The 27,023-nt window shown below is 38.1% G+C and overlaps 6 protein-coding genes across 6 annotated transcripts; 2 read left to right on the forward strand and 4 right to left on the reverse strand.

Annotated features, from left to right (window-relative positions):
- Positions 1 to 579: 579 nt before the first annotated feature.
- On the reverse strand, positions 580 to 3,921 carry LOC113668680 (NADH dehydrogenase [ubiquinone] 1 alpha subcomplex assembly factor 4). The gene is made up of 3 exons (XM_027184631.2): positions 3,570 to 3,921; positions 2,325 to 2,419; positions 580 to 1,363 (listed from the first exon to the last, which is right to left on the reverse strand). Exons 1-3 carry the CDS (start codon positions 3,712 to 3,714, stop codon positions 1,076 to 1,078), a joined length of 528 nt encoding a protein of 175 aa, XP_027040432.2. The 5' UTR covers positions 3,715 to 3,921; the 3' UTR covers positions 580 to 1,075.
- Positions 3,922 to 4,378: 457 nt separating this feature from the next.
- LOC113668669 (microtubule-associated tyrosine carboxypeptidase 1) lies at positions 4,379 to 8,105 on the reverse strand. Its single transcript, XM_027184620.2, has 4 exons — positions 7,364 to 8,105; positions 5,888 to 6,056; positions 5,512 to 5,679; positions 4,379 to 5,184 (listed from the first exon to the last, which is right to left on the reverse strand). Exons 1-4 carry the CDS (start codon positions 7,934 to 7,936, stop codon positions 4,754 to 4,756), a joined length of 1,341 nt encoding a protein of 446 aa, XP_027040421.2. The 5' UTR covers positions 7,937 to 8,105; the 3' UTR covers positions 4,379 to 4,753.
- LOC113668670 (EEF1A lysine methyltransferase 1) lies at positions 8,038 to 12,339 on the forward strand. Its single transcript, XM_027184621.2, has 5 exons — positions 8,038 to 8,191; positions 8,642 to 8,791; positions 8,949 to 9,028; positions 9,853 to 10,133; positions 10,638 to 12,339. The coding sequence occupies exons 1-5, from the start codon at positions 8,159 to 8,161 to the stop codon at positions 10,766 to 10,768; spliced, it is 675 nt and encodes a 224-aa protein (XP_027040422.2). The 5' UTR covers positions 8,038 to 8,158; the 3' UTR covers positions 10,769 to 12,339.
- On the reverse strand, positions 11,569 to 16,874 carry LOC113668649 (nucleoporin Nup43). Its single transcript, XM_027184587.2, has 7 exons — positions 16,680 to 16,874; positions 16,451 to 16,576; positions 15,641 to 15,718; positions 14,743 to 14,911; positions 14,214 to 14,349; positions 13,752 to 13,903; positions 11,569 to 12,635 (listed from the first exon to the last, which is right to left on the reverse strand). Exons 1-7 carry the CDS (start codon positions 16,806 to 16,808, stop codon positions 12,283 to 12,285), a joined length of 1,143 nt encoding a protein of 380 aa, XP_027040388.2. The 5' UTR covers positions 16,809 to 16,874; the 3' UTR covers positions 11,569 to 12,282.
- Positions 16,875 to 16,931: 57 nt separating this feature from the next.
- LOC113668648 (putative U3 small nucleolar RNA-associated protein 11) lies at positions 16,932 to 22,357 on the forward strand. The gene is made up of 9 exons (XM_027184585.2): positions 16,932 to 17,029; positions 17,737 to 17,798; positions 18,137 to 18,182; positions 18,351 to 18,407; positions 19,209 to 19,319; positions 19,780 to 19,876; positions 20,854 to 20,981; positions 21,588 to 21,698; positions 22,221 to 22,357. Exons 1-9 carry the CDS (start codon positions 16,970 to 16,972, stop codon positions 22,299 to 22,301), a joined length of 753 nt encoding a protein of 250 aa, XP_027040386.2. The 5' UTR covers positions 16,932 to 16,969; the 3' UTR covers positions 22,302 to 22,357.
- Positions 22,358 to 22,520: 163 nt separating this feature from the next.
- Positions 22,521 to 26,217, reverse strand: LOC113668631 (uncharacterized). The gene is made up of 3 exons (XM_027184571.2): positions 25,814 to 26,217; positions 24,345 to 25,189; positions 22,521 to 23,324 (listed from the first exon to the last, which is right to left on the reverse strand). The coding sequence occupies exons 1-3, from the start codon at positions 26,073 to 26,075 to the stop codon at positions 23,085 to 23,087; spliced, it is 1,347 nt and encodes a 448-aa protein (XP_027040372.2). The 5' UTR covers positions 26,076 to 26,217; the 3' UTR covers positions 22,521 to 23,084.
- Between the last annotated feature and the right edge of the window lie 806 nt (positions 26,218 to 27,023).

Here is a 27,023-nt window from a genome sequence, read left to right on the forward strand (position 1 = left end):
TTCATCTAGTTAAAATTGGTTCAACCAAACCTCTTTTACTGGTGCGGATGGGACATAAGATTGGTGGCATTATCTTTCGTGTTAATGACAATGTTTCAGGTGTTATTTAAACATATACACCCAAATATCAGTATCCGTATTCTCCCCACTCCTCTCTCTACATTTCATTTGGTACTAACAAGGATAATTTGTTTCACAATCAAAGCTTTCTATGTTTGCGATCATGTCCTTCATTTTCATGATCTTAACCCTTTAACCCCAGAGTGATTAGCATCTAATTTCTCCCAACAGTATAACCCCTGCATCACACAGTAAGGTCATGAGAATAAAGGAAATGATCACCAAACAGAGAAGCTCTTGATTGTTAAACAAATTCTCCTTGTCAGCACCTTAGGTAAGGTATAGAAAACAGTATGGAGAATATGCATACTGATATGAGGGTGTAAAGGGTTAATGAATGATTCAGCAGTATTTCTGTAAGGAGAAATGAGATGCTGGTCACCCGTAAAGGTTGAAAGGGTTTGGTTATTCGATTTTCATTAAGGTCTTGCTTAAAGAAAACCAAGAATGCATCGATGATTTTATTTTATGCTGTACTTTATTTTTCTTTTCACAGTTCGTTTGCAACTATCATTATATTCGTGCGCGAAAAACAGGAAATCTCACATGAATTTAAACATTATCCCACCAGCATCAACCGCAGGACTCTGAAATCGCTTTCAAATTCTTGTGGCCGTACCAATGTCAATTTATGACAGATAGTTGAAGATGAGCTTACGACATTATTACACGTAAAATCTTGACCGCAATCCCGCGCAAGACGGTCGCTTTTCTGTCTCCTGTTTTCTCAGAATCGACGCGAAAAAATAAGTGGTCAAACAGATTTCACCAGAAAGTACATTGAATTTAAATTGATGAATACTGTCCGTAAACGAACCTCTCTTTTTTTAAGGAACTGGGAAAAGCGTGACTGTCGAAAAGCGTGACTGCCGAAAACAACTAAATTAACCCCATAAGATATTTCCCTGACGTACAAAATCAATCATCTTCAATGATCGCACCAGAGAAATTTGTGTCAACCAAGAACTGACGGATTTAATGGCCTGGGTAGTTCTGCTTTGGCCACCACTGTATAGTCACTATAGTACTTTAAAACTGACGATAAAGCTTCCTTGTCTAACTTATAATGCTCCGCAAGTTTGTACTTGGTCCACTCGTCAGGATCCTCTAATCTCTTCGCAAAAAGTTCTGATAATTGGACTGAGGTTATTTTCCCTTTCGGCACCACGCCCACCTGACGGGACATCGACGACTCGCGGGATATAGGTAATTTTCTGTTTGTCTCCTGCTCTCCACTGATTGGCTGAAACAGGCGCCAAGAATGATTGGTTAGATGGTCCATCAGAGACTTACAGGAGGGAAGTTAGCATTCACATGATGAATACCAGACAAAGGGCAAATTGATAGGTGTCACTCTGTATTTCGCAGTATTGTAGGAGTCCTTTGTTATGATATTTGCCCTAAACTTTCTATCTTACACAGCAGCGAAAATAATGTTTGTCTTTACAGTTCCATCTATTAATCCAATTAATACATCCATGGTGAATCAAGAGATTGTAATTCAAAACTGGCTATTGTCTATGTTCTGAACTTAGACTTGCCAAACTGTATGTTCACTGTTTAGACTGCCAGCTGTATCCAGCAGTCTACTCTTAAATTTCCAGCAAATTCTCAAGTCAATCTTAATACTCCACTTCTACAAAAATTTCAATCATCCTACATCATCTCCCTAAAAACTAGTGAAATGTTATAAAACTTTCTTCCTCTGTACCCTGCTGAGGGCAAAGGAAATTGTGGTCACATCACAAATGATTAAGAAAAAAAACTAATAAAGAAATAAAAATTAAAGTACCACAGAGTTATCACCATGGTCCTCTTTCTTTCTCCAAAGAGATCAGGTTATAAATAATGTTTATGTCAGGAACACACAGCTCTAACAGGAATGAGTTATCAAAATTGATACTGATGGTACTTAATACTCTTCACTACCTATGAAAGTCTATGGGTGTTGGTACAGAACAATCTTGAATTAACCCTTTAACTCCCAGATCAAATTTGTAACTCTCCTTAATGTCAACCCTACAATTCTTATAATGTTAGTTCAGAGAATTTAGTATTGGATCAACTAATTGTCCCCAAATTGATATTTTTATTTATTCTCATCACTTCTTTGGTTGATATTGTATAGATATTGTAAGGAGAAATTCTGTCTTGGTCACTCATGGGAGTTAAAGAGTTAAAAAATTCTCTCTCCAATTTCATACCTTCCCTTCCTGAGCATCCATTATTTTGAAATCTCTCAGTCTGCCTAGGAGGATGTCATCTTTTCTGTCTCTTTCTTTAAACAGCTCCTCATTATCTAGAGACCAAAACTGATTTATCAGGAAGTTTAAAGAATTTTTTCCACAAGCTATTGTAGAAAGTGTAATAGATGGCTTATCGTAAAATGAGCTGTTAGGTAAGACCCAAAAAAGAGAGCCTGCTCACAAGCTAAACAGGTAAGGTCTCACAGGAGGCAGAAGACTGCTGGTAACCAGTTTCTATGAAACCCCTGAATTAATACACTTAATTTTTAACACTACCCAGCTAAACAGGAGCATAAAATGTGAATTGTTTCTGTGAGACAGAAACAGGATTTTCTTAATACAGCCAGACTTTTAAGGAGCAGATCACATTAACTTTTACTCCAGTTAGAGGATTGTACAGAAATCAACAAACCATGCTCTATGCTTCTTCCTTTTTACAAGATCTCTCCCCCTTTCCCCCTCCAAAAGAAAAAAGGAAGATTGTGTTGATGTTGTAATTTTTTGATATGTCCATCTTGAAGGACATTGGATTAAATGGGTTTAATCCTGTGATTTCCAGTTTAAGGGAAGACATTGGGATGAAGTGAGTGATAAGAAGAGAAATAGGGGTGAGGGATATGTTTTAAAGTCAAAAACTACCATTCAATCTGCAGAGAACAACAAATGCCTGAATGAGTTTAGTCTTAAAAGCTTGCTACACTTAGAGTCAAAATGGCTTTGCATGAGTAAGATCTAGTTGATTTCTGCCATTCTCTACAGATTGGATCTTCAGATTTCAGGTATCCAGACTCTTTCGTAGGATGGACGCAATCGCAAGATACTGTTCCTCTAATGATTCACCTTAGAAGGAGTTGATTACATTATTTGATTTAAATATGAAAAGAGCTAAATCTCTGTTTCAGAATTATTTTCCAACCTGAATGTTTCGAAAAATCTCCGTGAGGAAGTTGATTTGACAATATTTATTAAAACTCTGTTGAGCTTGCAAATATTGAGACTGTGTGTCAACTGAACTTTCAAAACTTAATCTACATTACACTGCGTTTTAAATCTCTTAATATGCCGATGACACGAGTACATCCCTGGTAAGTCAGAACTGTACAATTGTTCATTCACACATCAACATCAAACTTTGATGCCGTTAAGGGTCGAGATTTAGGAATGTTTTGCAAATCACCCCACACTTTCTCTCCGAATACTCACGTTTTCGTGCATTAGCTATTGCAGCTTCTGAACTAGGGTGCTTTGGCGCAGGCTTTGGTTTCTTTTCTAGTATCTTCTCCATTCTTCTGTGAGTTTCCAAGGGTTTTCTCACGAGGCGAGTGACTCGTGAGATCCCGGCGCCCATGATGGATTTCAACTCTATGGGCTAACTCCGCTGGCTAACCGGCGAAAGCATTATTTGACCCAGATCACCGCGGCTAAAAAACTGGCCTTAGTAAAACTCCAGAATGCCGCTACTCTAATTTGCAAGATTTCCTAATATTTATCAGAAGATACGCTGTTTCTGATAACGGTGAAACATCGATCAGCCATCGTATTACGGTAAACTCGGTTAACGCAAACTAAGCACAAGGTTCCCCTGGAAGATAAAGATTAGCCAGGGGGAAGGACCCCTGGATCTAAGAACGGGAATTCTCAGTTGAGATAAATTTGTATCTACTTAAGTTTAAACTCGAGCTTTTTTTAACCCAGAAAAAGATCATTAAGAAATGAAAGTTGTAAGGACGTCTAGAAAATTTCTTGTCGAAACAGTGCTGGATTGAAATGCTATAATACCGGAATGCACAAAGCATGCATCACTAACTCCCCCTCCCCCCCCCCCCCCCCCCAGTAGGTGCGATAAGTTTTCTCTATGGTTTGGAGTTGAGTAAACTAATGATCTCTTGTAACAAGTTGACACTGTCAGGAATAAGCCAATCATTAAAATGTAATGGAATTTTTGGGGTAAAGGCTTTTTCAGGACGTGATAACAAGGAGAAGCGTCGCTTCTTCAATACAAATCAATGTAAGAAAAAATATTATTGTTTCTTTTAATAAAAATTGCTATCATGTACAGCAATACCAGTTCTTATTTCTTCCCACTCTAGAATTAACACGCACATCTTGAATGAATTCCAACCAGACTCAAACACTGTAACCAATTTAAAACAATGCAAACTCTATTATTATTATTCTCTTAACCCTTTAACCCCTAAGAGTGACTGGCATCTAATTTCTCCTTACAATATCACCCCTAAGTCACACATTAAGGTCACGAGAATAAAGGAAATAATCACCAACTTAAGAAGCTCTCGATTGTTAAACAAGTTCTCCTTATCAGCGAGTTAAAAAACGTGTGGAGAACAGTATAGAGAATATGCATACTGATGTTCGGGTGTAAAGGGTTAAGATGACAGAGGTGCGAAAGAAGCCACGCTAGTACACAGCCTTCTATACATGTCAGAACGCCGAGGCAAAATCCTAGTTGGAAGAGTCGTTGAAAGCGGACCACTTTGCGATCTTGATTTAGGACAACTAAAAATTCTAGACTGGACTCGATCTTGAGGTGAAACTAGAGACTTCTTTTTGCACACTTTAGGTCGAGAGTTATTTCGGCATAACAAAGGTCTGTTAATTTTCTGTATGAGTCCATTCGTTAGAGCAATTTCATTCAGTGTTTTCTTGTAGGCTACCATGTCTTTTAGGAAGTGAGGTAGTTTAACACAGCCCTGTCGAGCAATGCGCTTGATCCTCTGCAGTTCGTCGCAACAGATTTTTCCGGCATACATCAGTTTGAAATCGATATCGTTCACTTGACGCAAAATAGTCACAGCTCCTGAAATGGTAAGGAGAGTGAATTAAAAATCACAAGTTAAAGCAAAAAACAGGGAAGAAGGGGCGAGAGGAAGGACGGAATTTAACGCCATCTTGTATTATTTCATACACTATATACGCCCACCACCGGCACAAAGATTTCTTTCTTTTTTTTTAAAGACGTTGAATCTTTTCTCTTTCATTACTATTATTTTGTCAGAATTTCTTTGATGTTTCCTTTTTTCAGAAATCGATGAATCTCATCTTTTATGTAATTCAGTTGAGTTTGGCAAGAACAACTTAAAACAGTCTAGTTTTTACTGACGCCTACTTCAATATTTAAGTATACCTTCAAAATAGCACTGATCATATCCACAGCCTCCAATGTCGCTGCAATTGGAGAGACACCTCTTGGCCCGTACCACCTGCTTCCATCGCTGCTCTGGGTCGTATATGTACATCGCTAGATGCTCAAACAGCTCCTTGAAGGACATTTCAGTCGACATACATGCTGTGTCTGAAACGATGTGTCGAAAGAGTGGTGCGACTAAGAAGTTTGTTATGATGATACTGAACACGCGACAAGCATCTAATTTCTCCTTACATTATCACCCCCGATTGTTAAACAAATTCTCCTTGTCAAATCCTTTAGTAAATGTATAGGGAACAGTATAGAGAATATGCAAACTGATGCTAGGGAGTAAAGGGTTGAGATAGATACTTACAGTAGAGTAACGCTGGCAGAAATAGCATCTTAACTTGCGCCTGATAAATGGTATTGATCGCTGCCAGACCTTCTTCGTTGACTCTGCCAGTGTAAGACCTAGGAGAGCGAAGGTCGAATTTCTTCCTGTTTGAGTACCACGGCTGCAAACCATCATTTGTGGCCCTGAGCTGAAACGCGAGATTGAAGAGTTAAGGAAAATCAGCTAGGAAAAGGATGACCTTCTGGTAGGAAAGGCTGTGACCGTTTGTGGGAGGGAAAAAGTACATAACAAGGAATTGCGAAGGTGTCTTGCGTTAACATTCGCAATTTCTTGATGTGCATTTCTGGATAAATAAGTTTGGACTCTACACAAACTGTTCTCAGCCTTAAGTTTTTCACCTAATTGAACCTGTTCATCTTAGATGTCATGTCTTTTTGGCACCTTCTCTTCTGGGTCAAAAATGCACTGTAAAATCAAGTTTACTTCCCTCGACGAGTTTATGAGGGAAGCCAACTTCGCAACGTTTAGTTGTTTTATAAATAAGTGATTAGATTAATTAATCTGCCACCAGTAGCTTATAAAGCCAATTACGATAGTACACAATGCATCAATCACCCAAGAGTGTCAAAAGCAGTTCATAACAATCGAAATTACCATTAGCCAATGTAAATAATCATCGGTAGAAGTCGTGAATTCTACAGTACGCTAACCAAAAGCTGAAATAGCGAACCAATTCTCTGTACAATACTTGATCATGTACAGTACGCCATACTTCCATTTGTGTTTATGGACAGGAAAGCAAGCGGACGACTTAGCCTCAAGTTACTCTCGATTATGTAACGTAAGTTTAAGGTTGAGGTGACGAGAAAATTCTTCATCACGTTTACATCATGTTTCTACTGTACCCTGTTGTCTAAAAGACTGACAGCTACATAAACAACAGAAGTTTATGTAAACAAAGGAAAAGTAAATTGATATCTCGTTATGCAAGTAGATTTTATCGTTCGCCGGTCTTGTGCTACGAATTAAGAGTCAAAATAAAACGTGCGCAAAGATACAATGATCGAAAATTTTTTCTTCCCAAAATCAGTCTATTGACTTAACGACAATTGGAACATGAATGAAACCCCAGTCTCATGAATGAAACCCCAGTCTCAAATAAACTCAGCTGCCATGAGCTTCCACCGCAAAATATATGAATTTTAAGTTCGTGACACACTCTAGATCTGCGAGGGAACATTCACATTACGAGAATTTTTTAAGATCAGATCGAGAGGTGCTATGGAAACAGATTCTCGCGATGAAGTATATGAAGCGTTTGTGACTTTGATTAAGAAAAACCTTTGCAGGAGGTGATTCACTATTTAAACAAGTTACATGGTCAGTTTTCCGGAAGAATAAATATTATATGATATTTCAGAATCTCTGATCACACGATTAAAATTGATTTTAAAGTTTACAGGAAATGAAATCTTGAAAGACGAAAAAGGATACAAAATGAGTGCCAATTTCGTGGTCCATCAAACTTTTAATTCCGAGTTCTCGGAGATAAACATTTTCGCTGCTTTTCTTGAGCCACAAACTAAACTTCCGTGCTTCGGGTCGATTGTAGCGTACATTGGGTCCTTGCCAAAACATCTTCCCACTGCAGTTCAAATCACTTGTCCAGTATACACTCAGAGAACCATCTAAACCGTGTGATTTTAAATACTGTAAGACAGTCTGAGACGCTTGGCTAAGAGAAATCTTTTCTCCAAAAGCTGCGTCAAAAAATACATCGCCGCCGCCGTATACATCCCTCACGCGCTCCAAAATGTAACGCGCTTCTTGAAAAAAGTCAAATCGTATTTCACTGTTCTTCTTATTTGTTCCTAGCCAGTCCACAGCGCCGGCGAACTGGAATTGTGGTATTTTACCAAACTTAAGGAAGTTTTCTTTTTCCTCTTGCAGGTTGTTTATGTGATCGTTCGATTGGTACTTTAGCGGCGTTTCGCGCAAAATCTTCACCGGCGTCTTCACAGCAGGATCGAAGTTGCTGGACATTTTGTCTTCGTCCGAGGATAGCATCCGCTAATGGGACATTCCGTTTTCATATCCACAATAATTCATCTTGAACACCTTACAGCTAGGGAATCTCACAGCGTCTCGCTGTTTGGGAGATGCGGCTGGCTTTAAGTGTGCATACAAAACCACCACAATAATTAGTATGTTGATGTCATGGAAACTTTTAATTTTTAATTAGTAGCTTAGAGGCCGCTCACAGATTAGGCCTGGTTACACGTTATCAACATGGCGGATGACGAACAAGAATGCTATAATAAGGTACAGTACAAACTCCCAGGGCCTACAGGACCGGAATCGACCCAAATACCCTTTTAATTTATTTCGGCCCCTACTAGTTTACGCTTCACAGGTTTCATTTGCAATTTGTGGGTCTCAAGCCGATCAGACATAGTTTGGCGATCAAAGCACGTTTGCTCAGAAGAATCTTCAGCAGAATCTTTCATATGGTTTCTCTTCGCACGTTTGGACTTTTTGCATCATTGGTTCGCCACGAGACTTTGTGTCATCCAATTATGTCAGAAATCGTGTCAGTAAAATTGACTTCCGCTTGTGGTTGTCCGATCTTGCTCGTCAATCACTCCGTTACCAAAATGATAAACTTCATTTAACATAAACTACTAAATTGCATGCATTCACAAAATTGACTGCACTCTGCATATGTTGAATATGTTAATTTCAAGGTGGTCTCTTTCTCACGTCTAATTTCAGCAAAATCAGCCAGTTGGAAGTGAAAGCGATGATGATATCCCTCAGTTATCGGCTCATACTCTGGCAGCTTTGCAGGAATTTTATGCTAAAGAGAAACAAAGGCAGGAATCAGAAGCATCACAAGAAAATCAGGAAATAAGCGAGGACTGGGTCTGTCAATCAAGCAAATGATTCAAATTACTTTTTTTTTTCTGGGCTCCTCAATCAGGCTTTTGCAAGGAAATTTCTGAAGGCCATGAAAAACCAATTTGTGTTTTGTGGTTCTTTTTGTTTTGTTCATTGTTCATTTTGCTTTTTGCTCTCATAGCAATTGAGTCAGTTTTGGTATGACAACAGGACAGCCACAATATTGGCAGAAGAAGCTCTAAGAGCATCACAAAATGGCAGGTGAGGAAAATTAGGTTGTAAAGATTGGAGGTAAGTAGAACACAACTTCTGTACAGAGAGACCCTTTCTCTAAGAAAGAAGAGTCTTTCCTAAGAATATATGAAAATGAACCTGTGTAGGTGGTAAACCTGGATGTTGACCTTTATATAAACGGCTATCGCATGCCCCACCAGACAAGAGATTAACTGATAAGAGCCAAATGCAATTCAATACTTGTATTTTGACTTTACTCAGAAATGACAAATATACCCTGTGCACCTTCCAGTTATTTGTTTTAAAGCCTATAATATATAAAGCAGAATAGTAGAGACCTTCAAATAAATATAGATTTTATACCCAAAGACTACACACATAACAATGCCAGCGGTTTATTTCCTTGAGGAAGGGAGAAGGGTCTTATTGGACCATTAATTATAGGCTAATGTCAGTTATAATGATAATAATATACATGAACAAATTACGTCGTCTTATTGATTGAAAACAAGTGCATTTTTCATGTAGCAGGAGTGCAAAGCTGCAACACAAGTGCAAATTACTAATAGCATCCACGTTCTGCCAAAATTTTGTCCATCTTGACTTTCTGTGATGCATTTTTCATGTAAATTATTAACAAGTAACAACATGATTTCTCATACAATTTTGTAGAAAAAAAACACTTGTAAATTTTTCAAAGACTAGAAATTTTCACACACCCTACATGCTCGTGCAGTTTTGCTGTCTTTGAAAATATTTACTTGTGCTTATCAATGCCAAATTGCACTCAAAATCATGTTGCTACCTATACTAACTCAAAATTACTTCTAATTTTCCTTGTTAAATTCCAGAATAGCTTGCCTTTGTTCCCCAACTTTGTACAAAAAACTACTTGAAATCAAACCAGAGGGATGTGAAGCAAAAGTCTTCGAATATGACAGAAGATTCTCTGTATTTGGTGAAGATTTTGTTTTCTATGACTACAAGAAGCCGTTGGACTTGCCTGCTTCAGTCACTGAGCACTCCTTTGATATAGTTGTGGCTGATCCCCCTTTCCTCTCAGAAGAATGCCTCAGAAAAACTGCAGAGACAATAAAATACCTTGGAAAAGAAAAAATTATCTTATGCACTGGTAAGTATCAGTGACAAGTACAAAACTGTCTTGATTACAGTCATGAGTTATACAGAGTCAAACATGTTATCAGTAGCTGTGCTGTCAATATGTGTAGATACATTCTTAAATTTTTTATATAAAATAGAGCATACTAATAATGAAAATTAAGGTTATTATTAATCATTTGATCCCTGAGTAACTAACATCTAATTTCTTCCTTCAGTCACCCCTGAATCACATCTAGAGGTCACAAGAATAAAGGGAATGATCACCAACTAATGATGCTCTTGATTGTTGAACAAATTCTCCTTGCCCACACCTTAGAAAATGTATAGAGAACAGTATGGAGAATATACAAACTGGTGTTCAGTTGTGAAGGGTTTATTAGGGAGAAAGATGTTTGGGGGATGAAACATTGTACTCTCTGAAGTTGCTGAAAAATAAATGTATAGACCTTGCCTGAGTTGGCTTTCTGACCTGAATGCAATGCTGAAATGTACTACTTGTGTTTGTTGGTTTCAGGCCAAATCATGGAAGATTTAGCTTTCAAGTTGCTCAGAGTAGAACCTTGCAAGTTCCAACCAACACATGCCAGGAACCTCGCCAATAAATTTGCTTGTTTTGTAAATTATGATAGTGAGCTGGATAAATGATAGAGGCATTTCTTTTAGAAGATCAACAGTTTATGAATTCTTCTACACTTCTTGAGGCCTCAAATTCTACTGCACAGTAAAGGCATGTTATCAATTTCTCATCATAATGAGCTAAATCATGTCAATGGATTTGCAGTGCTACAATCTCAGTGGAAAGTGAAAACTGTTTATGGTACATACTTGCTAAAAACAGGGAAACACCATTCTTGACAATAAAATACAATAGTTCTTTCATAAAATCCCAGTCTCATTAACAACAGAGAAAAAGTGTTCATTTAGAAATAATCACCATGTGTTAAGGCCAGGTTAACAATTTTATGCATAAAAATGAAATGTGTAGACAGTGTATGTCAGAACACCTACCACATACAATACAAAGGATTTGCATTGCAACAAGAAAAGTTTAACTCAAGAAAATATAATTTTACAATCAGAGAGTAGTACCATGGGGCTAGTAATTATCTCTAGAGCTTTGGGCTATCACAGTAGTTTGGCAGAGAGTCTCAGAGTGTTTACACTTCTCAACGACTTCCCAATCATTTTCATAGAAGTTTATGAATGCTTCAAGGTCACTTTCTCCACAGCCCTCTCCAGTTTACAACAATGAACTCCTTTCCTTTAACCACCCCTCCCCACCACCTTCACTGTCCATTTGTATTCAGTAAATTCTCCCCCCCCCCCACCACCATCCCAGTAGTATTTCTCCTGCATTCTGGATGACAACCTAAGAGAGATTGCTATAAATCTGTTGCCATAAATTTTGCAGTCTTATAAGTTACACCACTCACAATCTATTCTATGATGGATAATGAATAAAATGAGCGTTTCAGCACATACCCATTTGTATCTTTATTCAATAAAAATGTTGGCCTGTCTTGTTACCAGTAAATTTTGAACAAGAGAAAATAGGATTTTTTTTGCTCTTGGTTTTGAATGACTAGTAGGTTTATACTACCTGTTAAAACAATTAAACTATTGGCTGCTAATTTTCATATGTAATAGTGTGAGGGCTACTCTCTCACAAGCTATTGGATTGATGTTTCCAATGTCTCTGTCACCTTCCTTATGGGCAATTCCACACTTGCCCCAGGGTTAACAATGGGCCAAGTGTCTGTTGAGTAAAGCTATCTTTGATGCTTTAAGTAGAAAACTAAGAGACTTCAAAAATAGCAATCATCTCTCAAGAGTTCAATTTGAATCTATACCATACTCCTTACACTATTGATACAATATCAAGCAGACAAGTGATGGAAATACAGAAAAATATCAATTAGGGGATTATTAGTTGATAAAACTAACATAACAAATGCATGGCAAACAGTAAGGAGGATTTCAATTGAGATCTTGAGAGTGAAAAGTTGGATGGCTGCTAATTTATGACAGGAAATGTCTGTTCCTGTAAATTGATCTGCAAAGTTAACTGTACAGTCTAAATATTATTAAGTTTGTAAAAGTTACAATGTATAAACATTATGATAATTACATTTTTAATAGCTCTGATTATAAAAAAATAATCATTTAATGACCAGATCTTTGATAATAAAAATAGCTTCACAGTCACTTCCACTTAACAAGTGCATTGATTGAATATCTAGCGAGTTAATTGACAGTCTGTTATATGGAAGAAGAGAGAATGTCTCCATTTTATGTTTTGTTGCATCGACCGATAACCATGGACTTGTACTCTCATATCCACCGCCAGCACCTGCACCATTGCCAATACTGCTGAGGTGACTTGAATTAAAACCTGGCATGCCTGTGGTGCTCTGGACAGCCACAGAAGTACCATCCCAGTGCCAGAGGGATCCGTCTTCAGAACAAGTGAATAAGTTGTCTGGGCTTAACGGGTGAAATTTCACTTCCCATACTTATAAAAAAAAAAGAAAGAAAATAAATAAATGACCACTAGAAGTTTGAAAAGTGTCATCCCACTCACATTCAAACCCTGAAGCTTCTAAACTTGTCTGTCAATCACATCTCACAAATAAACCTAATCATTTCATTGAGCTTCAAGTTTTAGGTCCCTTGAGCAAAACTAAAATTTTGGGGACTTAATATAGCAGAAGTCACCAATCTAGCAACCTGTGTTCCACAGCCACGTGGCCAAGTACTTTACAACTTTCAGATTATTAAGTGTTAGTGGTCTTCCATTGATGCATGAACAACACCTTACACAAAATACAATTAGCACCTCTCCTGCATTCTTTCACAGAAAACAAAATCTTCTTTGTGCTCAGTTATCTTTGTATCCAACCCTCACAGGTCATATTAACCTCAAAAAAATGAATGCCAGCCATATGGCTTCTTTTAACCCTTTACCCCCTAAGAGTGACTAGCATCTACTTTCTCCTTACAATATCACCCTTGAAGCAAACAATAAGGTTTTGAGAAAAGGGAAAATGATAACCAACTAACGCAGCTCTTGATTATCGAACAAATTCTCTTTGTCAGCACCTTGGGAAACGTATAGTGAATAGTAAGGAGAACATAGATACTGATGCTAAGGAGTAAAGGGTTAAAGACATGCAGCATGCCCAATGGTATTATGTGTCAAGTACATGTACATGTCCTTTCCATTTTTTGACACCAGTGTCACATGACACATTTTGAGCAGTTTGCATACCACAGTTAGATGGAGTAAATAACACTCACATTACAAACCCCACTAAAATTTTTAGTAGCAGTCTAAAAAAACCTCTATGTTCCACTAACTACTACCACCAACCCTTTAACTCCCAAGACAGAATTTCTCCTTACAATATCAATACAGTAGCAAGCAGACAAGTGATGAGAATAAAGACAAATATTAATTAGGGGATTATTAGTTGATCCAATACAAAATTCTTCAAACTAACATCGCAAGAGCTGTATGGTAGACAGTAAGGAGAATTGCTAATGAGATCTTGGGAGTTAAAGGGTTATGGGTTAGAACTAACAAACTCTTGACAAGGTAAGGAAAAAAAATATGGAAAGGGTGTCCAACCTTCTCCTGCATGTGCTTCCAGTAATGTGACAGGATAAAGTTCTTGTCGCATATCCCAGATACTTAGTACACCATCTTGACCTCCAGCAGCAAGTAGGTGTGGCTGCATTGGGTGTTTGTCAACACACAGCAGTGAGACACGGTCCCCTGAACTGTACACAAAATAATTTGCAAATGATATATTTCAAGCTTGGTAGCAACTTAGGTCAATTTATATTGAAAATTGCCAGCCTCTAACAAAGCCTGGGTGCTTCATTGATCATACTGCATCTGTTATAAAGTAATTGTTTTCCCCATTGTTGGACAAGCAATATTACTATCAGTCTTTAACAAAACAACAAAAACAAGAAAAATAAATAGAGCAGACCAGAGTTTTTAACCTTTCTGAGAAGATTAAACATTAACCTTCATTAAATATAAATTAATGATGTTATCTATAATCAATGTTTAATTGACACTCACAGTAACATTGTTCTTCCAGGCTTATTCCCAGGTTGTCGAAGATCCCAAACTTTGAGCTGACCGCCAAATGTTACAGCAGCCACTTCATGTGACATTATACAAGTAATACTGTTTATAGTTGTGCTGTCTGCAGAATCTGGGAACACAGGTAAAACAATGAGATTTCACAGTCACATAATTTAAATGAATAAAATTGCAGGACATCTTATCTGGGGATAATGCTTACCCAACAAAATGATTTAATGGTAACCTTTTATGAAATCTTACTGGAGGTCTTGGGATTTCATAGAATATTTTGAAATAGTGTTTGAGAAATTGAAACAGAAAGAGGCAAACAAACAGTCCTTGAAATAAAACCTGTTGGCTGTTGTGCATAAAGCTTGTCAATGTATAGCTTTGTTGTACAGTTGGTAGTTGCACCAAACTGGCATTTGGGAGGCATGGGTTTGAATCTCACTTTTTTCCTGCAAATACTACTGCAGTCTGCCAACTAAAACTCTATCTCTACTTCAACTCTGTTATTTCTTACCTATCGATCTCACTGGATGCCTCTGATCAAGTTTCAATACATTGATCCTTCCGTCTTCACCAGCGGTTACTACATCAATGGAGCCAGAATTTGTAGCAAGACATGTACATGAACAGCCACGACTTCCAACATGGTGAAGAGAATTCCATTCAACCTCGGGTCTGATGGCCTGACAAGTTCAAAAAGATTTTAATATCCTTTCCTTTCAACTTCAGTGTTATAATAAAAACCAATTTTGCTTGGAATCTTATCAAACAGTATTGCATGAAATAGAGCCTGGTTTGTGAATTTACTGTTCAATAAATTTTGGAAGTGAGAATTTAACTTTAATTGATTTCCAAAGCATCTGGCAGCATAACTCCACCAACCAGGGATACAATTTCACTGCAAAGTTCCAGGTGGGATGTTCACTGGAACAACTTTTAACTCTTGATTTAAAGAGCAAGCACGAGTAGAACAAAATGTGGGTGATGCTGTAGCATAATGGTAAGTGCACTTAACTCTGGGTCGAGCAGTCAGGTTTCAAGACCTGTCATAGGTTGTGTTCTTGGGAAAAGAACTTTAATCTATAGTGTCTCTCCCCACAGGGTTATCAGTGGGTGAAGCTGGTAAAATTTTAGGGGGAGAGGGAACCTTGTGATGGACTGGCATCCCATCCAGGGGGAAGTAGTAATACTCCTACTTGCTTCATGCAGAAACTGCCAAGATACGCTCTAGCTGGCTGGAGCACTTGGCTTGAGTACTGACTTGAATTAATTACCTGTGTATACAACCAGATGTGGAGACAAGTACTGGGAGAGCAAAGTGCCTTGTACAAGAACACAACCACATCAGTTGACCTGAATACCAGTATTGTGTAGTATGGATTTACAAGGATTATAAAACCATTTACACTAACCTGGTGTTTTGAACTATATTGGAACAGGTGAACACTTCCTGTTGAAGATGATACCAGGATTCTCTCTGAATCAATACACTAACAAAGAAAATTAAATTAATTAGGTCAGGTTTAAACACTTAAAGCAGATTGATTTCAGCAAATTGAGGACAAAAAAAGTTGAAATATCAATGTTGTGAGCATGCTTTCCTGTTAAGCTACATATTTCACAAAAACTAGGCTCAACCACATGCTGTTTTAAGAAACATCTGAGCATCACAGCTGTTATGATGATGAGAAATTTTTATAAGTTGGCCAGTGTCAAACTGTCTGGCAAGAAGAGAAAACACTGACAAGGGGTAGCGACAGTCAACAGTCACTCTGATCAAACCAATTAACTTGCCTTGCAGTTTGATCAGTTGATGCACATGCATAATTATAAGCTGTCAGGTTTACATATCATGCTAAAAGTTTACAATGAACCTTATAAGGGTCTATCGCATGTAAACTCAATGCTAGATCTTAATTTGATTGCATTTAACCCTTTCACTCGTAAGATCTGAATGCTAATTGTCCCCCCTAGTATCCTTGTAAATTGGGTACAAGAATTTGGTTTCAGATCAAGGTAACAATTTTTTAAATAAATTTTAGTCTTCTCATTACCTGTTTACTTGATAATGTATGGATATTATAGGGAGAAGTTCCAAGTTAATCATTTGTGCTAGTGAAAGGGTTAAATATCGCAAAATTGAATTTAATTATCAATAATATACTTCATAGCTCATTGATGAGTTGAGCATATTGACTTGCTAACTATTTTGTATAATTTACCTCGATGTCCGTTACATCTCCAATAAAATTAGTGTCACACAACAATTTTGGTTCATTTGCGACAGCGAAGGAGGCAGCTGATTCTCCACTTGGCTCCTCATTTTTCCAAATGGATAATTTGTTAACCTAAAGAGAAAAAATAAAGAAAGTCTTACAAATAATTTCTTCCCTACAACATAACTGTCAAATCTTCGAAATTAAGATTGTGTTTAAGAAGAGTTCCACTTGCCTGGTCGTCCCAGCCGCCTGTAACAAATGTGTCGGAGGCATTCAACTGGCCCTTTTCTTGAGGAATCCATCGAGCTTTCGATACCTTGTGCCCTACATATTTAACAACCGTTTCTCCAATACTCGCCATTTCACAAAATTACCTCCGCACATGGCGCGCAAAGTTACCGAATGAGCGAGTAAGACTTAGTACCAGTCCCCGGTATAGACCACGATATTTTACACAAAAGCTATAGCTCAAATTGTAACCAAGGACCTCCTAAAATCGCGGGCTCTGAATGAATTTCAAAGATGGCGTCTTTCGAGAAGGCTAAGAAGTCTTATCAGAAGTTTCATAAAGAAAGGGGACAGGTACAATCGAAATCTCTCCATAGATGCAGCTCCAAGTAGTGAAAATTGATATAAGTCAAAGAAATTTGTTGAATTCATGTTAATGGCGAGATCAGTTCAAGACAAATTCATCAAACAAAAGCAATCACATATCGTCTGTAAGCTTTAACACATGTACTTAGACTCCATTGATTCTGTTTTAAATAATTGTTTGGCAGTTCCTGAATTCTCAACACGCACCAGAGGTTTTTAGATTTTAGCTGTGACAGGGAAGCAAATTAAAAAATTAATCTTTCCAAATTTGATTTCAAATTACCAGTACCATTTAATTGTTCGCTGGAAAAGCGCTAGCTAAGAGTGGCTGAATTTTTATCTTTACAAAAGAGTCAACCCTTCTGTAATAGAATACAATTTGGGAATTAACTTTCAGATTATAGAATTTAAATAATAGGCCATTTTACAGTTGTGTGCTTAGTTGCCAAGCCTTTGATTTGGAGTGAGGCTGAAGGTGACCTTGTTGTGATAGAGACCAGTATCTAGTTAGCATGATAACAAAGTAATTTGCATTTGAAAAGCAGCAAGGTTTGTATCATAACAAGGTCACCCTTAGCCTCATTCCTGTTCAAAGGCTTGGCAACCAAGCTCACAACTGTAAAATGGACTATTAAACAACTTTGTCACAAAACACTCGCAAACTTAAAATTTATATTTTCAAAATTATTTTTCAGTTGAAAAGCAGAAAGAAGTATGGTCTTCTTGAAAAGCATAAAGATTATGTCTTGCGTGCAAGGTGAGGGTCGCCCACAGATATATTTAACAGACTTGCTCGAGCTATCATTGAATTTGAGTGCTCATGCTTGGTTTCTATAGCATTTAACAGCCAGGAGGGTGGCTACTGTAATGACAAGACAAAACAATGTTCTTTCTTACTCTCTTCTGTAACTTACTTGCTCAAGATGCCAAAAAAACAAGGCAGGCAGAGCTTGAACTGGTACCTCTTATTGTAGCGTCCAGTATGCCAAATTGCATCTCACACAAATTCTCTTCATAGCAGGGTATTATATTTACCCACATACTAACCAGAAGCCAGGATGTTGTTTTGGTTATCATTATTTTTATTTTTTACAGAGACTATCACAAAAAGCAAGATCACCTCAAACTTCTGAGAGAGAAAGTGAGTTTATTTTTCATTGTGGTGATACCATCTATATTTGTGACCTATTGGTATCAAATGTTATTTCAATGGAGAAAGTCATTTGTCATAAAAATAACACTTTGCAAAATAGTAATTTCAAATTGAAAGTGCCACTTAGATATATAATTTTTCTTTCACTGCTGTCAGGCATTAAACAAGAATCCAGATGAATTTTACTTCAAGATGATCAGCAGCAAAACCAAGGTAAGGAAACTTATATTTTTCTGCTGTTTCATTTTGACTTTGTTACAGTGCAGCTACTGTTATCAGAGTCATTTTCACAAAACTCACTAATCTGCTTACAGGACAGGAACGACAACTTCCTTCTGAATCTTTTTTGTTATATTTGGTCTGGTTTTTAATTGACTCTGGTAACAGTGGCAAGACTATTAACCCTATCACTACTTGTGAAATTTTAAGTATCAATTATTGTCTTTGTCAGTCCCAGATTTTGTATGATTTTAGCCCTGAGAATTTTAATATGAAATCAAATTGAATCATATATTTTATTCTACTCATTACCTCTTTGCGTAAAGGTGTGAATAATACATGGAGGAAGTCCTTGTTGATCACTCCTGGGAGTAAAAGGGTTAACCCTTTAACTCCCAGAAGTGATTATCTTGAAACTTCTCCTTATAGTATTCGTACATTACACAGCAAACAGGTAGTGAGAATACTCAAACTCATCAGATACAATTTATTACTTTGATTGAACACCTAATTCTCGTAATCAATCTACAAGGAAATGTGTAGTAGGTAGAGGGGAGAATTAACAATCAGATCTTGGGAGTTAAAGGGTTAAGGAGCTGGTTGTGAAATAATGCCAATGTTAAACCTTTTACACCGCCACTGATACCACCAGCATGTATATTTTCCACATTGTTCTCCTTAGTCCCAGACAAGTAGAATTTATTAAACAATCAAGATCTTCTTTAGTTGGTGGTTTTTTTAATTCTTGTGAGCTTAGGGGTCATTGGGTTAATAACAAATGGTTCTCAACTGTAGGATGGAGTCCACCATGCAAAGAGAGGAAAGACACACACTGCTAAGGCTCTGAAGCACATGAAAACACAGGACCTGAACTATGTTAGTTCTAAAAGATCCATGGAAGCAAAGGTAAATGAATACAAAACTTGATGCAAGTGGTTAAAATATTTCACATGGTGAACAGAGTCAGTCTAAGGCAGGTTTCAGTCTCCAAGACTGGCTTGCCTAAGTTAGTGTTTGAATAGAGAGTCAGTGTAGATGAGTGGTTAGGGCACTGGTATTATAATCTAGTGGTCCTGGGTTCAAGCCCCCACCCCAGCCACTCACTGGATTTGTTTACTCTTGCTCTGAATTCAGTCTGTTGGTTGCACTCTGTATACAGCCAATTTCTAATCTGTTGTTATTGGCCCTGAAAAGTCTCATTTGGGTAGTGATCAATTAGGTCTACATACATGTACACACAATGAATGACTGAGGTAAATTCTCTGGTACTCGTGTCCAGTGAACTGTGCATGATTGTGAGCATATTTTCATAGAGCCTGCCTGACAATCACAATGCTCTCAAACAGATATTACTCTCTTTAACCAGAAAATAGAAAAACTTCAAGCTAGTCTTCATTTGTTGGAAGATGACAATGTATGTCCAGTGAATCAGCATGTAGTATTTGTGGACAGTAAAAAAGAAGGTATGAAATACATCCAGGCAATACATATTAAGGCCTATTTACACGGCACGACTTTGTCGCATGCGACAAGCTTACGACAGGCCTACGACATGACTTAAGAGTCGTAAGCGAGTTGTAGGTTTGATTTACGCGAAACAATTCGTGTCGTAAGCCTGTCGTAAGCTTGTCGCATGCGACAAAGTCGTACCGTGTAAATAGGCCCTTAGAGGGAGAAGGGATAGCCCAGTGGTGAGAGCAGTGGTGGTAAGCATGTTGTGAGAGCATTTGTTTCCCACCACTGTGGTGCAGGTTCAATGCAGGACCTGGCATCACATGTAGTTTGAGTTTGTTGTTGGTTCTCCTCCTTACTCAAAGGGTTTTTTCTCCAGGTCCTCCAGTTTCTCTCCCTCAATCCAATTTAACCTGGAACAGTGGACAGGAAGAGCCACCTAGTGGAATGTTCACTGCTGAATCATTATTATTGTTACTATTAATATTATTATTATATACATGCATTTTATGAACCTTTGTCCAAAACGGCAATTTTGTGCCTTAGTCCTCTTAGCCTCGAGTACATCTTGAAAATTGTGTTAATTTTTTGCTATGAAAACGTCGAAACGTTGCACTCCACATCAGAAGTGACCACATTGTGAAACAAATGATTATATTTCTCTCTCAAAGAAACAGTGTTTTTTTTCTCACGTGTGAACATAACATATCATTTTCACTTACAAAGATATCATGTTTTCAGGCAAAAGCTCATGTGGTATTTCATTGAAGTTTATGTAAAAAAAGTGTATTTAAAATCTGAAGTTAGCCCAGAGTTACCAGTAAATTTTTCTTCACACGTGTAAACAGCTGGACAAATTTCCTACCTGGACAAAATCTTTATGACTGGACAAAACCTTTATTTGACCAGTCATGGTCCGTCGACTGGCCGTTATTTTGAGCCCTGGATTGTTCGTAATTTCAACAATTCTTTTATTTTTGTTCATTAGCTCAGTCTTTTGATGCTGCTGCACATTTTGACACTGTACCAGAACTTGTGTCAAGAACATACAACAGGCCCAGAAAGGAAACACTAAAAAGACATCTCGTGCAGACTCCAGATGACCACACTGTTCAGGTAAATGAAAAGTGATTTTTTGATTTTTTTTAAGAAGGGGATAGGGATTTGGTAGTACTATCTAAGAAATGTGTATGAATTTCAATATTTTCCTTTGAAGCTGTTGATGAAAATTGGTCTGACTCAAGGATGGAGTGTGGTCTTTCTCTACATCTAGGCAGTTATGAAAGCAAAACTTTCGAACGCAAATTTACTTTCCAAATCGGTATTCTTAATCCCCACGTTATCAATGAACGCTTTTCATTCAACTAATTTGAATGTATTCTTGTGTTTTTGGCATTACCATGTTATCAACAATAGCGTAGCTCCATCTTTCTGTATATTTACCACACACAACCCACAATTCTTCTATTCGCTCTGACGAAGGGCTAACGCTGGAAATGTCAGCTTTAGATTCTCTTTACGGCAGCCAATTTACATTATTAACTCAGTTGATAAAACCAAAGTTATCTTTTAGTGCCTTTCCACCCCCCCTCGCACCAAAATAACCCCACCCCACCCCTTATGGGTGTAGATCCCAAGTCACCCTTACTGAAGTTATGTTTCCTGCTTTGACCCCCCTGTTTTATCATGTTAAGTATCTTCAATGACCTGTTTGTTTTTCAGAGACTTGAAAAACAAAGGCATCGTTGTTACGAAGAGTTAAGAGAACGAATTGAACGGGAGAGCAAATTGCAAAAGGTCACTGAGGAACTGGAGCTTCAGAAGCACCTTATGGTATGAGATACCACGAAAAAAACATTTTTTTAGGAAACCTTCCGAACAGAAACATCCTCAAGCATTTAGTTTTGAGAACAGTAGAAGAAAAGTGATAGCCCAGGGCTCATTTCAAGCGTAGACACCTAATAAGTAAACAATGAAGTTCATTATCATGTTACTTAACACAACTCTTTGATTTGAGGTTAATGTAGTTGAATGTAGTGATGAGATTACAATGGGTAAGAGCTGCAAACTCTTACTCACACCGAACTGGTGTGACGCGCAAATGGCGCGCGCGCGCGCTCTGAGATTTTTTAAATTTGAAAACACATGATGAGCAATTCTTACGCGTGCGATTCGCTTTGGAGTTGAGAGTTTCCGTTTGGTGGTGGTCGCCTATTTTCCGAAGATAATTTTGCGTAATCGCTTTCGAACAATTAGAGTAGCCTTCCACTGGAGCATTGATCTTTACCATTTTATACGTGTTGCTTTGAAATTAACAGTTTTATGTTCTGACAAAGATCATGTGCTTGTTTTCAGGGCAAAGGCAGACGAGTGAAAATACAGAAAGATGAAAAATCTACACCAGTTTACAGATGGAAGAGAGAAAGAAAAAGATAGCACGAATTCTTGACTCATTGTAGTTGCTAAATAAAGAATCTTTGTTACATGAAAAAGTCTTGTTGTCTTAAGATATTTTCCGTGCAAATCAGACTGTCACATAATCATTTTGTTGTCTTGCTGCGGAAAATTAAGAGTTGTTTGCCGTTTGCGCGTCTTGGAATTGCAAGGTTATACTTTTTTCAGAGTTTCATTAGCAATCTATTTTAATCTTCGCTAGTTTAACCATCTTTAGTTTATTTTTATCTCCTACGTGTTTTTCTGTCGAAGCGACAAAATTTATCACCGTCTCCTTTTTGTCAAAGGCAGTTTTGGACGTCGCAAAAAAATACTTGAAACTACAGTGTCGTTTTAAAATGTGTTCGTAATGGACTGTTGGAGAGTCATGAATCACTTTGTGCAACCTCAAAAATAACATTTAACCAATTTGCTTCGATGTAAATGTTTGACCCGAATCAAGAGGTTATAAACAGTTTTCAATCTCTTGCCCGAGTGCGAGGAAACATTTTGAAGGTATAGCTCGAGGACTGTGGTAACGACAGCTCGGACTGAATGCTGCTGTAACTAGTTAAAGACAAGGAAAGTATGCTATCTCGCTCGTGTTTATTAACCGAAAAAAAAATTCAGCTTCAAAAAGGTTTACTTTGAATCGAAGTAAACAGCACCAAACGACGACAATTAGCAAGGGCATTAAAATTAAGTGTGTGATCCGGATGTAACAAAGAGTACATCATACAATGATATTAATACTAGAAGTTGAACTTCGTAAAAAACCTTTTCAGTTTAGCTCCAAACTTGAGTTGGCCACGGATGAGCTCGACGGTAGCCTTTTACATTCTTTGCTTCTTGAGGAAGAAATTTTCCCTGTTCCGAACATGTCTTCTTTTCGCTTTTCCAAGTGCTACGTTCGCGGTTGCCACTGGTACAACGCCATCTTAGCCTATTTGTTTGAAAATTCTTCGTGCGATCTACTTTGGCAAAGAATTGATCCATTCTCTCCCTGGTGTCCTTGGCTATTTCTTCCTGAAACGAGAGAGTGAAGAAGTTATTATCATTAATCTATAGGCCTTCTTGCTAACAGCGCACTGAAACGGAAATAGGCACAGGGTGTGGTATTAGGGGGTGTGGAGAGGGTGGTGGATGTGACAGTTTCAAATACAAACTCCTATCTATACCACTAGCTCTGGAAGAGAGAGGTTCTCATCCAAAGGTTCCTTCTATTTTTCTTTTTCTTTTTCTTTTTCAATTCTTAGAAAGTAAATCGGCCCAGCAACCAAAGAGCAGTCCCTCTTTTCCAGTACAATCCTCGCCCGTCAAGCCCCTTCGAGCGAGTCAATAGAAACATGGCGCCAAGAGAAAATCTGAGAGGTAGAAACTTCTTTTATTCTAACCACTAAGTGTTTAATTTATTTGGCTGCTAACGATGTTTAAGCTATCTACTATTTAGTTTTAGATTCTTGTTAACCCATTCACGATTTTGATGCGTCCATAATCCATACTGTTTTGAAAGTTACATTTATTCGAATTGTTTGGCCTGTTATCAGCATAAAGTTCACATTTGTTGGTGTTTTTCAGACTACTTAAGTTATCTTCGAGGTTTAAACTTGTTTTCTTGGAGTGTTTTGCTCGTTACACTAGCTCTTTTGTGTGCCACCATCTCGGGTGTAACCAGATGAGGCAACGCCTGACGATTTGTTGGTTTAAATTTTGCGCGCCGATTAATGATCTTCAACCATCAAGGTTAAAGAACATAAGCAAGAAAGTACGTAAGCACGTAGCTTCATGGTGATTTACAGAAATAACACAGAAGTTGTAACAGCAGAGAAGAAGCATACTAAGAAAAAAGCTTTTGAGATTGAAGACTCTTGGTGCCAACCGCCCTTTGTGAGTTGTCCATGCAGCTATATCTGAGCTATGAAAAAAAAACAATGTCCTAAAAATATGATGAGCTGGGCGATCCTCGCCATTCCGTGACAGAGTAGCAATCAATTTGAATAAGATTTGAGGAGCCACCTTAATTTCATCGTAGGCAATTTTCCTCACCTGCGATTTTCTTCCTTTCGAATCTTGTGGAACATCAACTTGGAAAAGTTTAACGTCTAGGCTTCTAGTCCTGTTCAATTTCCCTTTGGCTTGTTTCGCACCCAAGTTCTCCTTTTTGCTTTTTTGCTTTTTAAGCTTCCGCCCATCATTAAAATGCACGAATCTGCAACTTCTCGACCCATCAGTGTCCTGGCTCCGTTCGTTCTTTGAGGTGCTAGAGTTCCCAGAGGGTTCTGAATCGTATGCCGTGTCCTCTTTGATATTGTTTTCTGTTGACTGTGAACTTGTTGTGATTTCACCCAGCCAGAAATCGTTTTTGGAATGCACAGAAGTCAAATTTAGATCTTGTGCAGATCTCTCTAGCTTTGAGGTGTCAGTTAAACTAGAGCTTAGGTCCGTCGACGTATTTACTGATGGTGATTTCAGAGAGTTCTCAAAGTCATGTACTGTCGCAGAACTAGAAAAAGTGGATCGACTTCTTACGTCCGGTTGGCCTACGGCTTTGAGTCTTTTTTCTTGATTTGATTGTGATCGAATTCGACTAACACCGTCCTTCAAGCATTTTTCGCCAGCTTCAAGACCCGAGTTGCTATGGCTTCTAGTCGTCGTTAGTAGGACGCCGTTTTCAACGTCGGAACATAGTATTTCTAGTAGTGTTAAGCCTGTTGACTCTGACTTTTTCTTTGTCTGAGCTTTTCTGTCAGCATTTTGTTTACCCTCGTCCCTTTGCAGGTATCTTGGTCTTTTATCACATGGATTCAATCCATCGTGCTCAGCTGCTGCTGAGCTGGTAATTATGGGGTTGGTTCCCTCATTGACAGTCACGGTGTTGTTCTTGTTCAGTTCTTGTAGGAGAGCAAAAAAAAAGTCTTAGTCGCGAAGTTATAAAAGAATGCAAGACAAATTCATAAAGAGCTACATTTTCCACTGAAATTACATAAATTTAGACGCGAAAAGGGATCGGCTCCTTCTTCTCTGACACTACTGAGGACAAAGAAACATTTTAGGCTCAGGGTTTGCTGAAGTAAATTCAGAAACATGGCATTAGCAGAGTGATGGTGGGAGCCTGTATAATCTGAGCGTAATTTGACCATCTGAAAGCCATAAAGTGCATTTCGATACAATAATCACCACACCAGTCGCATCAAAAGGGAATACCACAAGGAGCCGATGAAATCTAACATCACTATTGCCTAAACCCGAATCAAAAATGGTTTCAGTTTTATATCTGAATGGTTGAGACGGTGTTATGAGTTTTCTGAGCCAATCACAGAGCGAAAAATGCAATATTCAACGTCCTCTTGTCTTTTCAGGTAGTAAATGCAGTGCACTTGCATGACAAATTAGCTCCAAACGCGTAAGGTGTGATGCGCTTGATTATGTCGAATATAAGAGCGTCGGAAAGCTGCATGGTTGCCCAACTAACTGCAGCAAAAAGAAAAAAAAAGGTAAAACAAGAGTCAACCGACCTTCCTTGAGTTCTGTACTCGGATGAGTTACAGAATCTTTTTCTCTTTTGTCACCATTGGCGTGATAGTTCTCTCCATACTGGCTCCAATATTCTTCGCCTGACTTCACTGTCGGACGGAGTGACATTTTGAATACATGTGTTTGCTCCTTCAGCTGATTCAAATATTGCTTTTTCTCCTTGTCTAGTGTGTTAAAAAGAACTTGCAGCTTGTAATCCTCAAGTGAGAAACCTTTAAAGAACCTGGAAGACGAATTTTCCATTGCACCGAGTAATTCAAGAAATTTCAGTGGTTACGTTCGTGTTTATGCTGTGACATCATAATTGTCTTTGACGTCACTAAACGCGACATGTCAGCATGTGCTTAACAGCACATCAGCCAATGTCTGCGCACGAGCAAATATTTTAAAGGTTAGATAGCTCGCTGTCAGGTTGACAGAATCAGGTTGTCTCACGCGGGTTACAATCGACCACACAAACCAGTAAGTCGCGGTGTTTTTAAAAACCTGCAACATTTTGATAAGCTCAAAATGGAATGAGTAAATCAATGGGATGCACGTACTTGAATAAGCCTTCGAAAAGTTTCGAGTTTCCCTTTCCCAACTATGGCTTCCTTTTACAGTTTTCAACAAACGTTTCAATTTTATTTCACTTATTTCGCGAGACATCGGTTGTTTCTGAAGTTTTCCTTTGAAATTTTGCAAGGGAAATTGGCGCGCGGCCGGCTTGAATTGATCCTCTCGCGCATGCTCGACGTTTGACCGCTTTGTTGAGCTTGACAGGAGGGACTTTGCAGTGGGACTTACACAAGCTGCGCGTGATCACGGATTCAAAATTTCACCACCGTACATATCGACTGCTTGCGGCATTTACTTGATAGGAGGGGAATATTTTCCTTTTTCAGCTTAAGGACGTTTGCTTTAAGACACGTCATATTCACCAGCAAAATATCAAGGTGATATTCACCGCGTGACTTTCTTAATTGATGAGGGATCTCCTTGTCCCTATACGATAAATCAGAAACCTTTTCATTCAGGGATATGAAGTGAAATTTCGTTGAAAGTCTTTTGTCATTAACAAATGGTTTTATAAAATGAATGTACTAAAGGGTATTTCATAACAATGCGCATCTCTCTCAGTCCAAGTTTGAGAACTAAATACACTTCCTGACTGACAGATTATTGAACAAAGGAGCAGTCAAATCTTGTCAT

This window comes from Pocillopora damicornis, chromosome 8 (genome assembly GCF_964200805.1).
Source record: "Pocillopora damicornis chromosome 8, jaPocDami1.2, whole genome shotgun sequence".
Lineage (NCBI taxonomy): Eukaryota > Metazoa > Cnidaria > Anthozoa > Scleractinia > Pocilloporidae > Pocillopora > Pocillopora damicornis.

Coding starts and splice junctions, on each gene's coding strand:
- LOC113668680 (XM_027184631.2), bottom strand. CDS start 3,714: ATGGGCGCCGGGATCTCACGAGTCACTCGCCTCGTGAGAAAACCCTTG. Junction 2,420..3,569: donor AATAGCTAATGCACGAAAAC/GTGAGTATTCGG, acceptor TTTGGTCTCTAG/ATAATGAGGAGCTGTTTAAA. Junction 1,364..2,324: donor TGGATGCTCAGGAAGGGAAG/GTATGAAATTGG, acceptor CGCCTGTTTCAG/CCAATCAGTGGAGAGCAGGA.
- LOC113668669 (XM_027184620.2), bottom strand. CDS start 7,936: ATGCTATCCTCGGACGAAGACAAAATGTCCAGCAACTTCGATCCTGCT. Junction 5,680..5,887: donor TCTGCCAGCGTTACTCTACT/GTAAGTATCTAT, acceptor ACATCGTTTCAG/ACACAGCATGTATGTCGACT. Junction 5,185..5,511: donor TGATCAGTGCTATTTTGAAG/GTATACTTAAAT, acceptor TTACCATTTCAG/GAGCTGTGACTATTTTGCGT.
- LOC113668670 (XM_027184621.2), top strand. CDS start 8,159: ATGGCGGATGACGAACAAGAATGCTATAATAAG. Junction 8,192..8,641: donor AACAAGAATGCTATAATAAG/GTACAGTACAAA, acceptor GTCTAATTTCAG/CAAAATCAGCCAGTTGGAAG. Junction 8,792..8,948: donor AGGAAATAAGCGAGGACTGG/GTCTGTCAATCA, acceptor TTGCTCTCATAG/CAATTGAGTCAGTTTTGGTA.
- LOC113668649 (XM_027184587.2), bottom strand. CDS start 16,808: ATGGCGAGTATTGGAGAAACGGTTGTTAAATATGTAGGGCACAAGGTA. Junction 14,912..15,640: donor AATATAGTTCAAAACACCAG/GTTAGTGTAAAT, acceptor TGAACTTGTCAG/GCCATCAGACCCGAGGTTGA. Junction 13,904..14,213: donor CCTGGAAGAACAATGTTACT/GTGAGTGTCAAT, acceptor TTTTGTGTACAG/TTCAGGGGACCGTGTCTCAC.
- LOC113668648 (XM_027184585.2), top strand. CDS start 16,970: ATGGCGTCTTTCGAGAAGGCTAAGAAGTCTTATCAGAAGTTTCATAAA. Junction 17,030..17,736: donor TTCATAAAGAAAGGGGACAG/GTACAATCGAAA, acceptor ATTATTTTTCAG/TTGAAAAGCAGAAAGAAGTA. Junction 17,799..18,136: donor GATTATGTCTTGCGTGCAAG/GTGAGGGTCGCC, acceptor TATTTTTTACAG/AGACTATCACAAAAAGCAAG.
- LOC113668631 (XM_027184571.2), bottom strand. CDS start 26,075: ATGGAAAATTCGTCTTCCAGGTTCTTTAAAGGTTTCTCACTTGAGGAT. Junction 25,190..25,813: donor GAGTACAGAACTCAAGGAAG/GTCGGTTGACTC, acceptor CTCTCCTACAAG/AACTGAACAAGAACAACACC. Junction 23,325..24,344: donor CGAAAGGAAGAAAATCGCAG/GTGAGGAAAATT, acceptor CTCTCGTTTCAG/GAAGAAATAGCCAAGGACAC.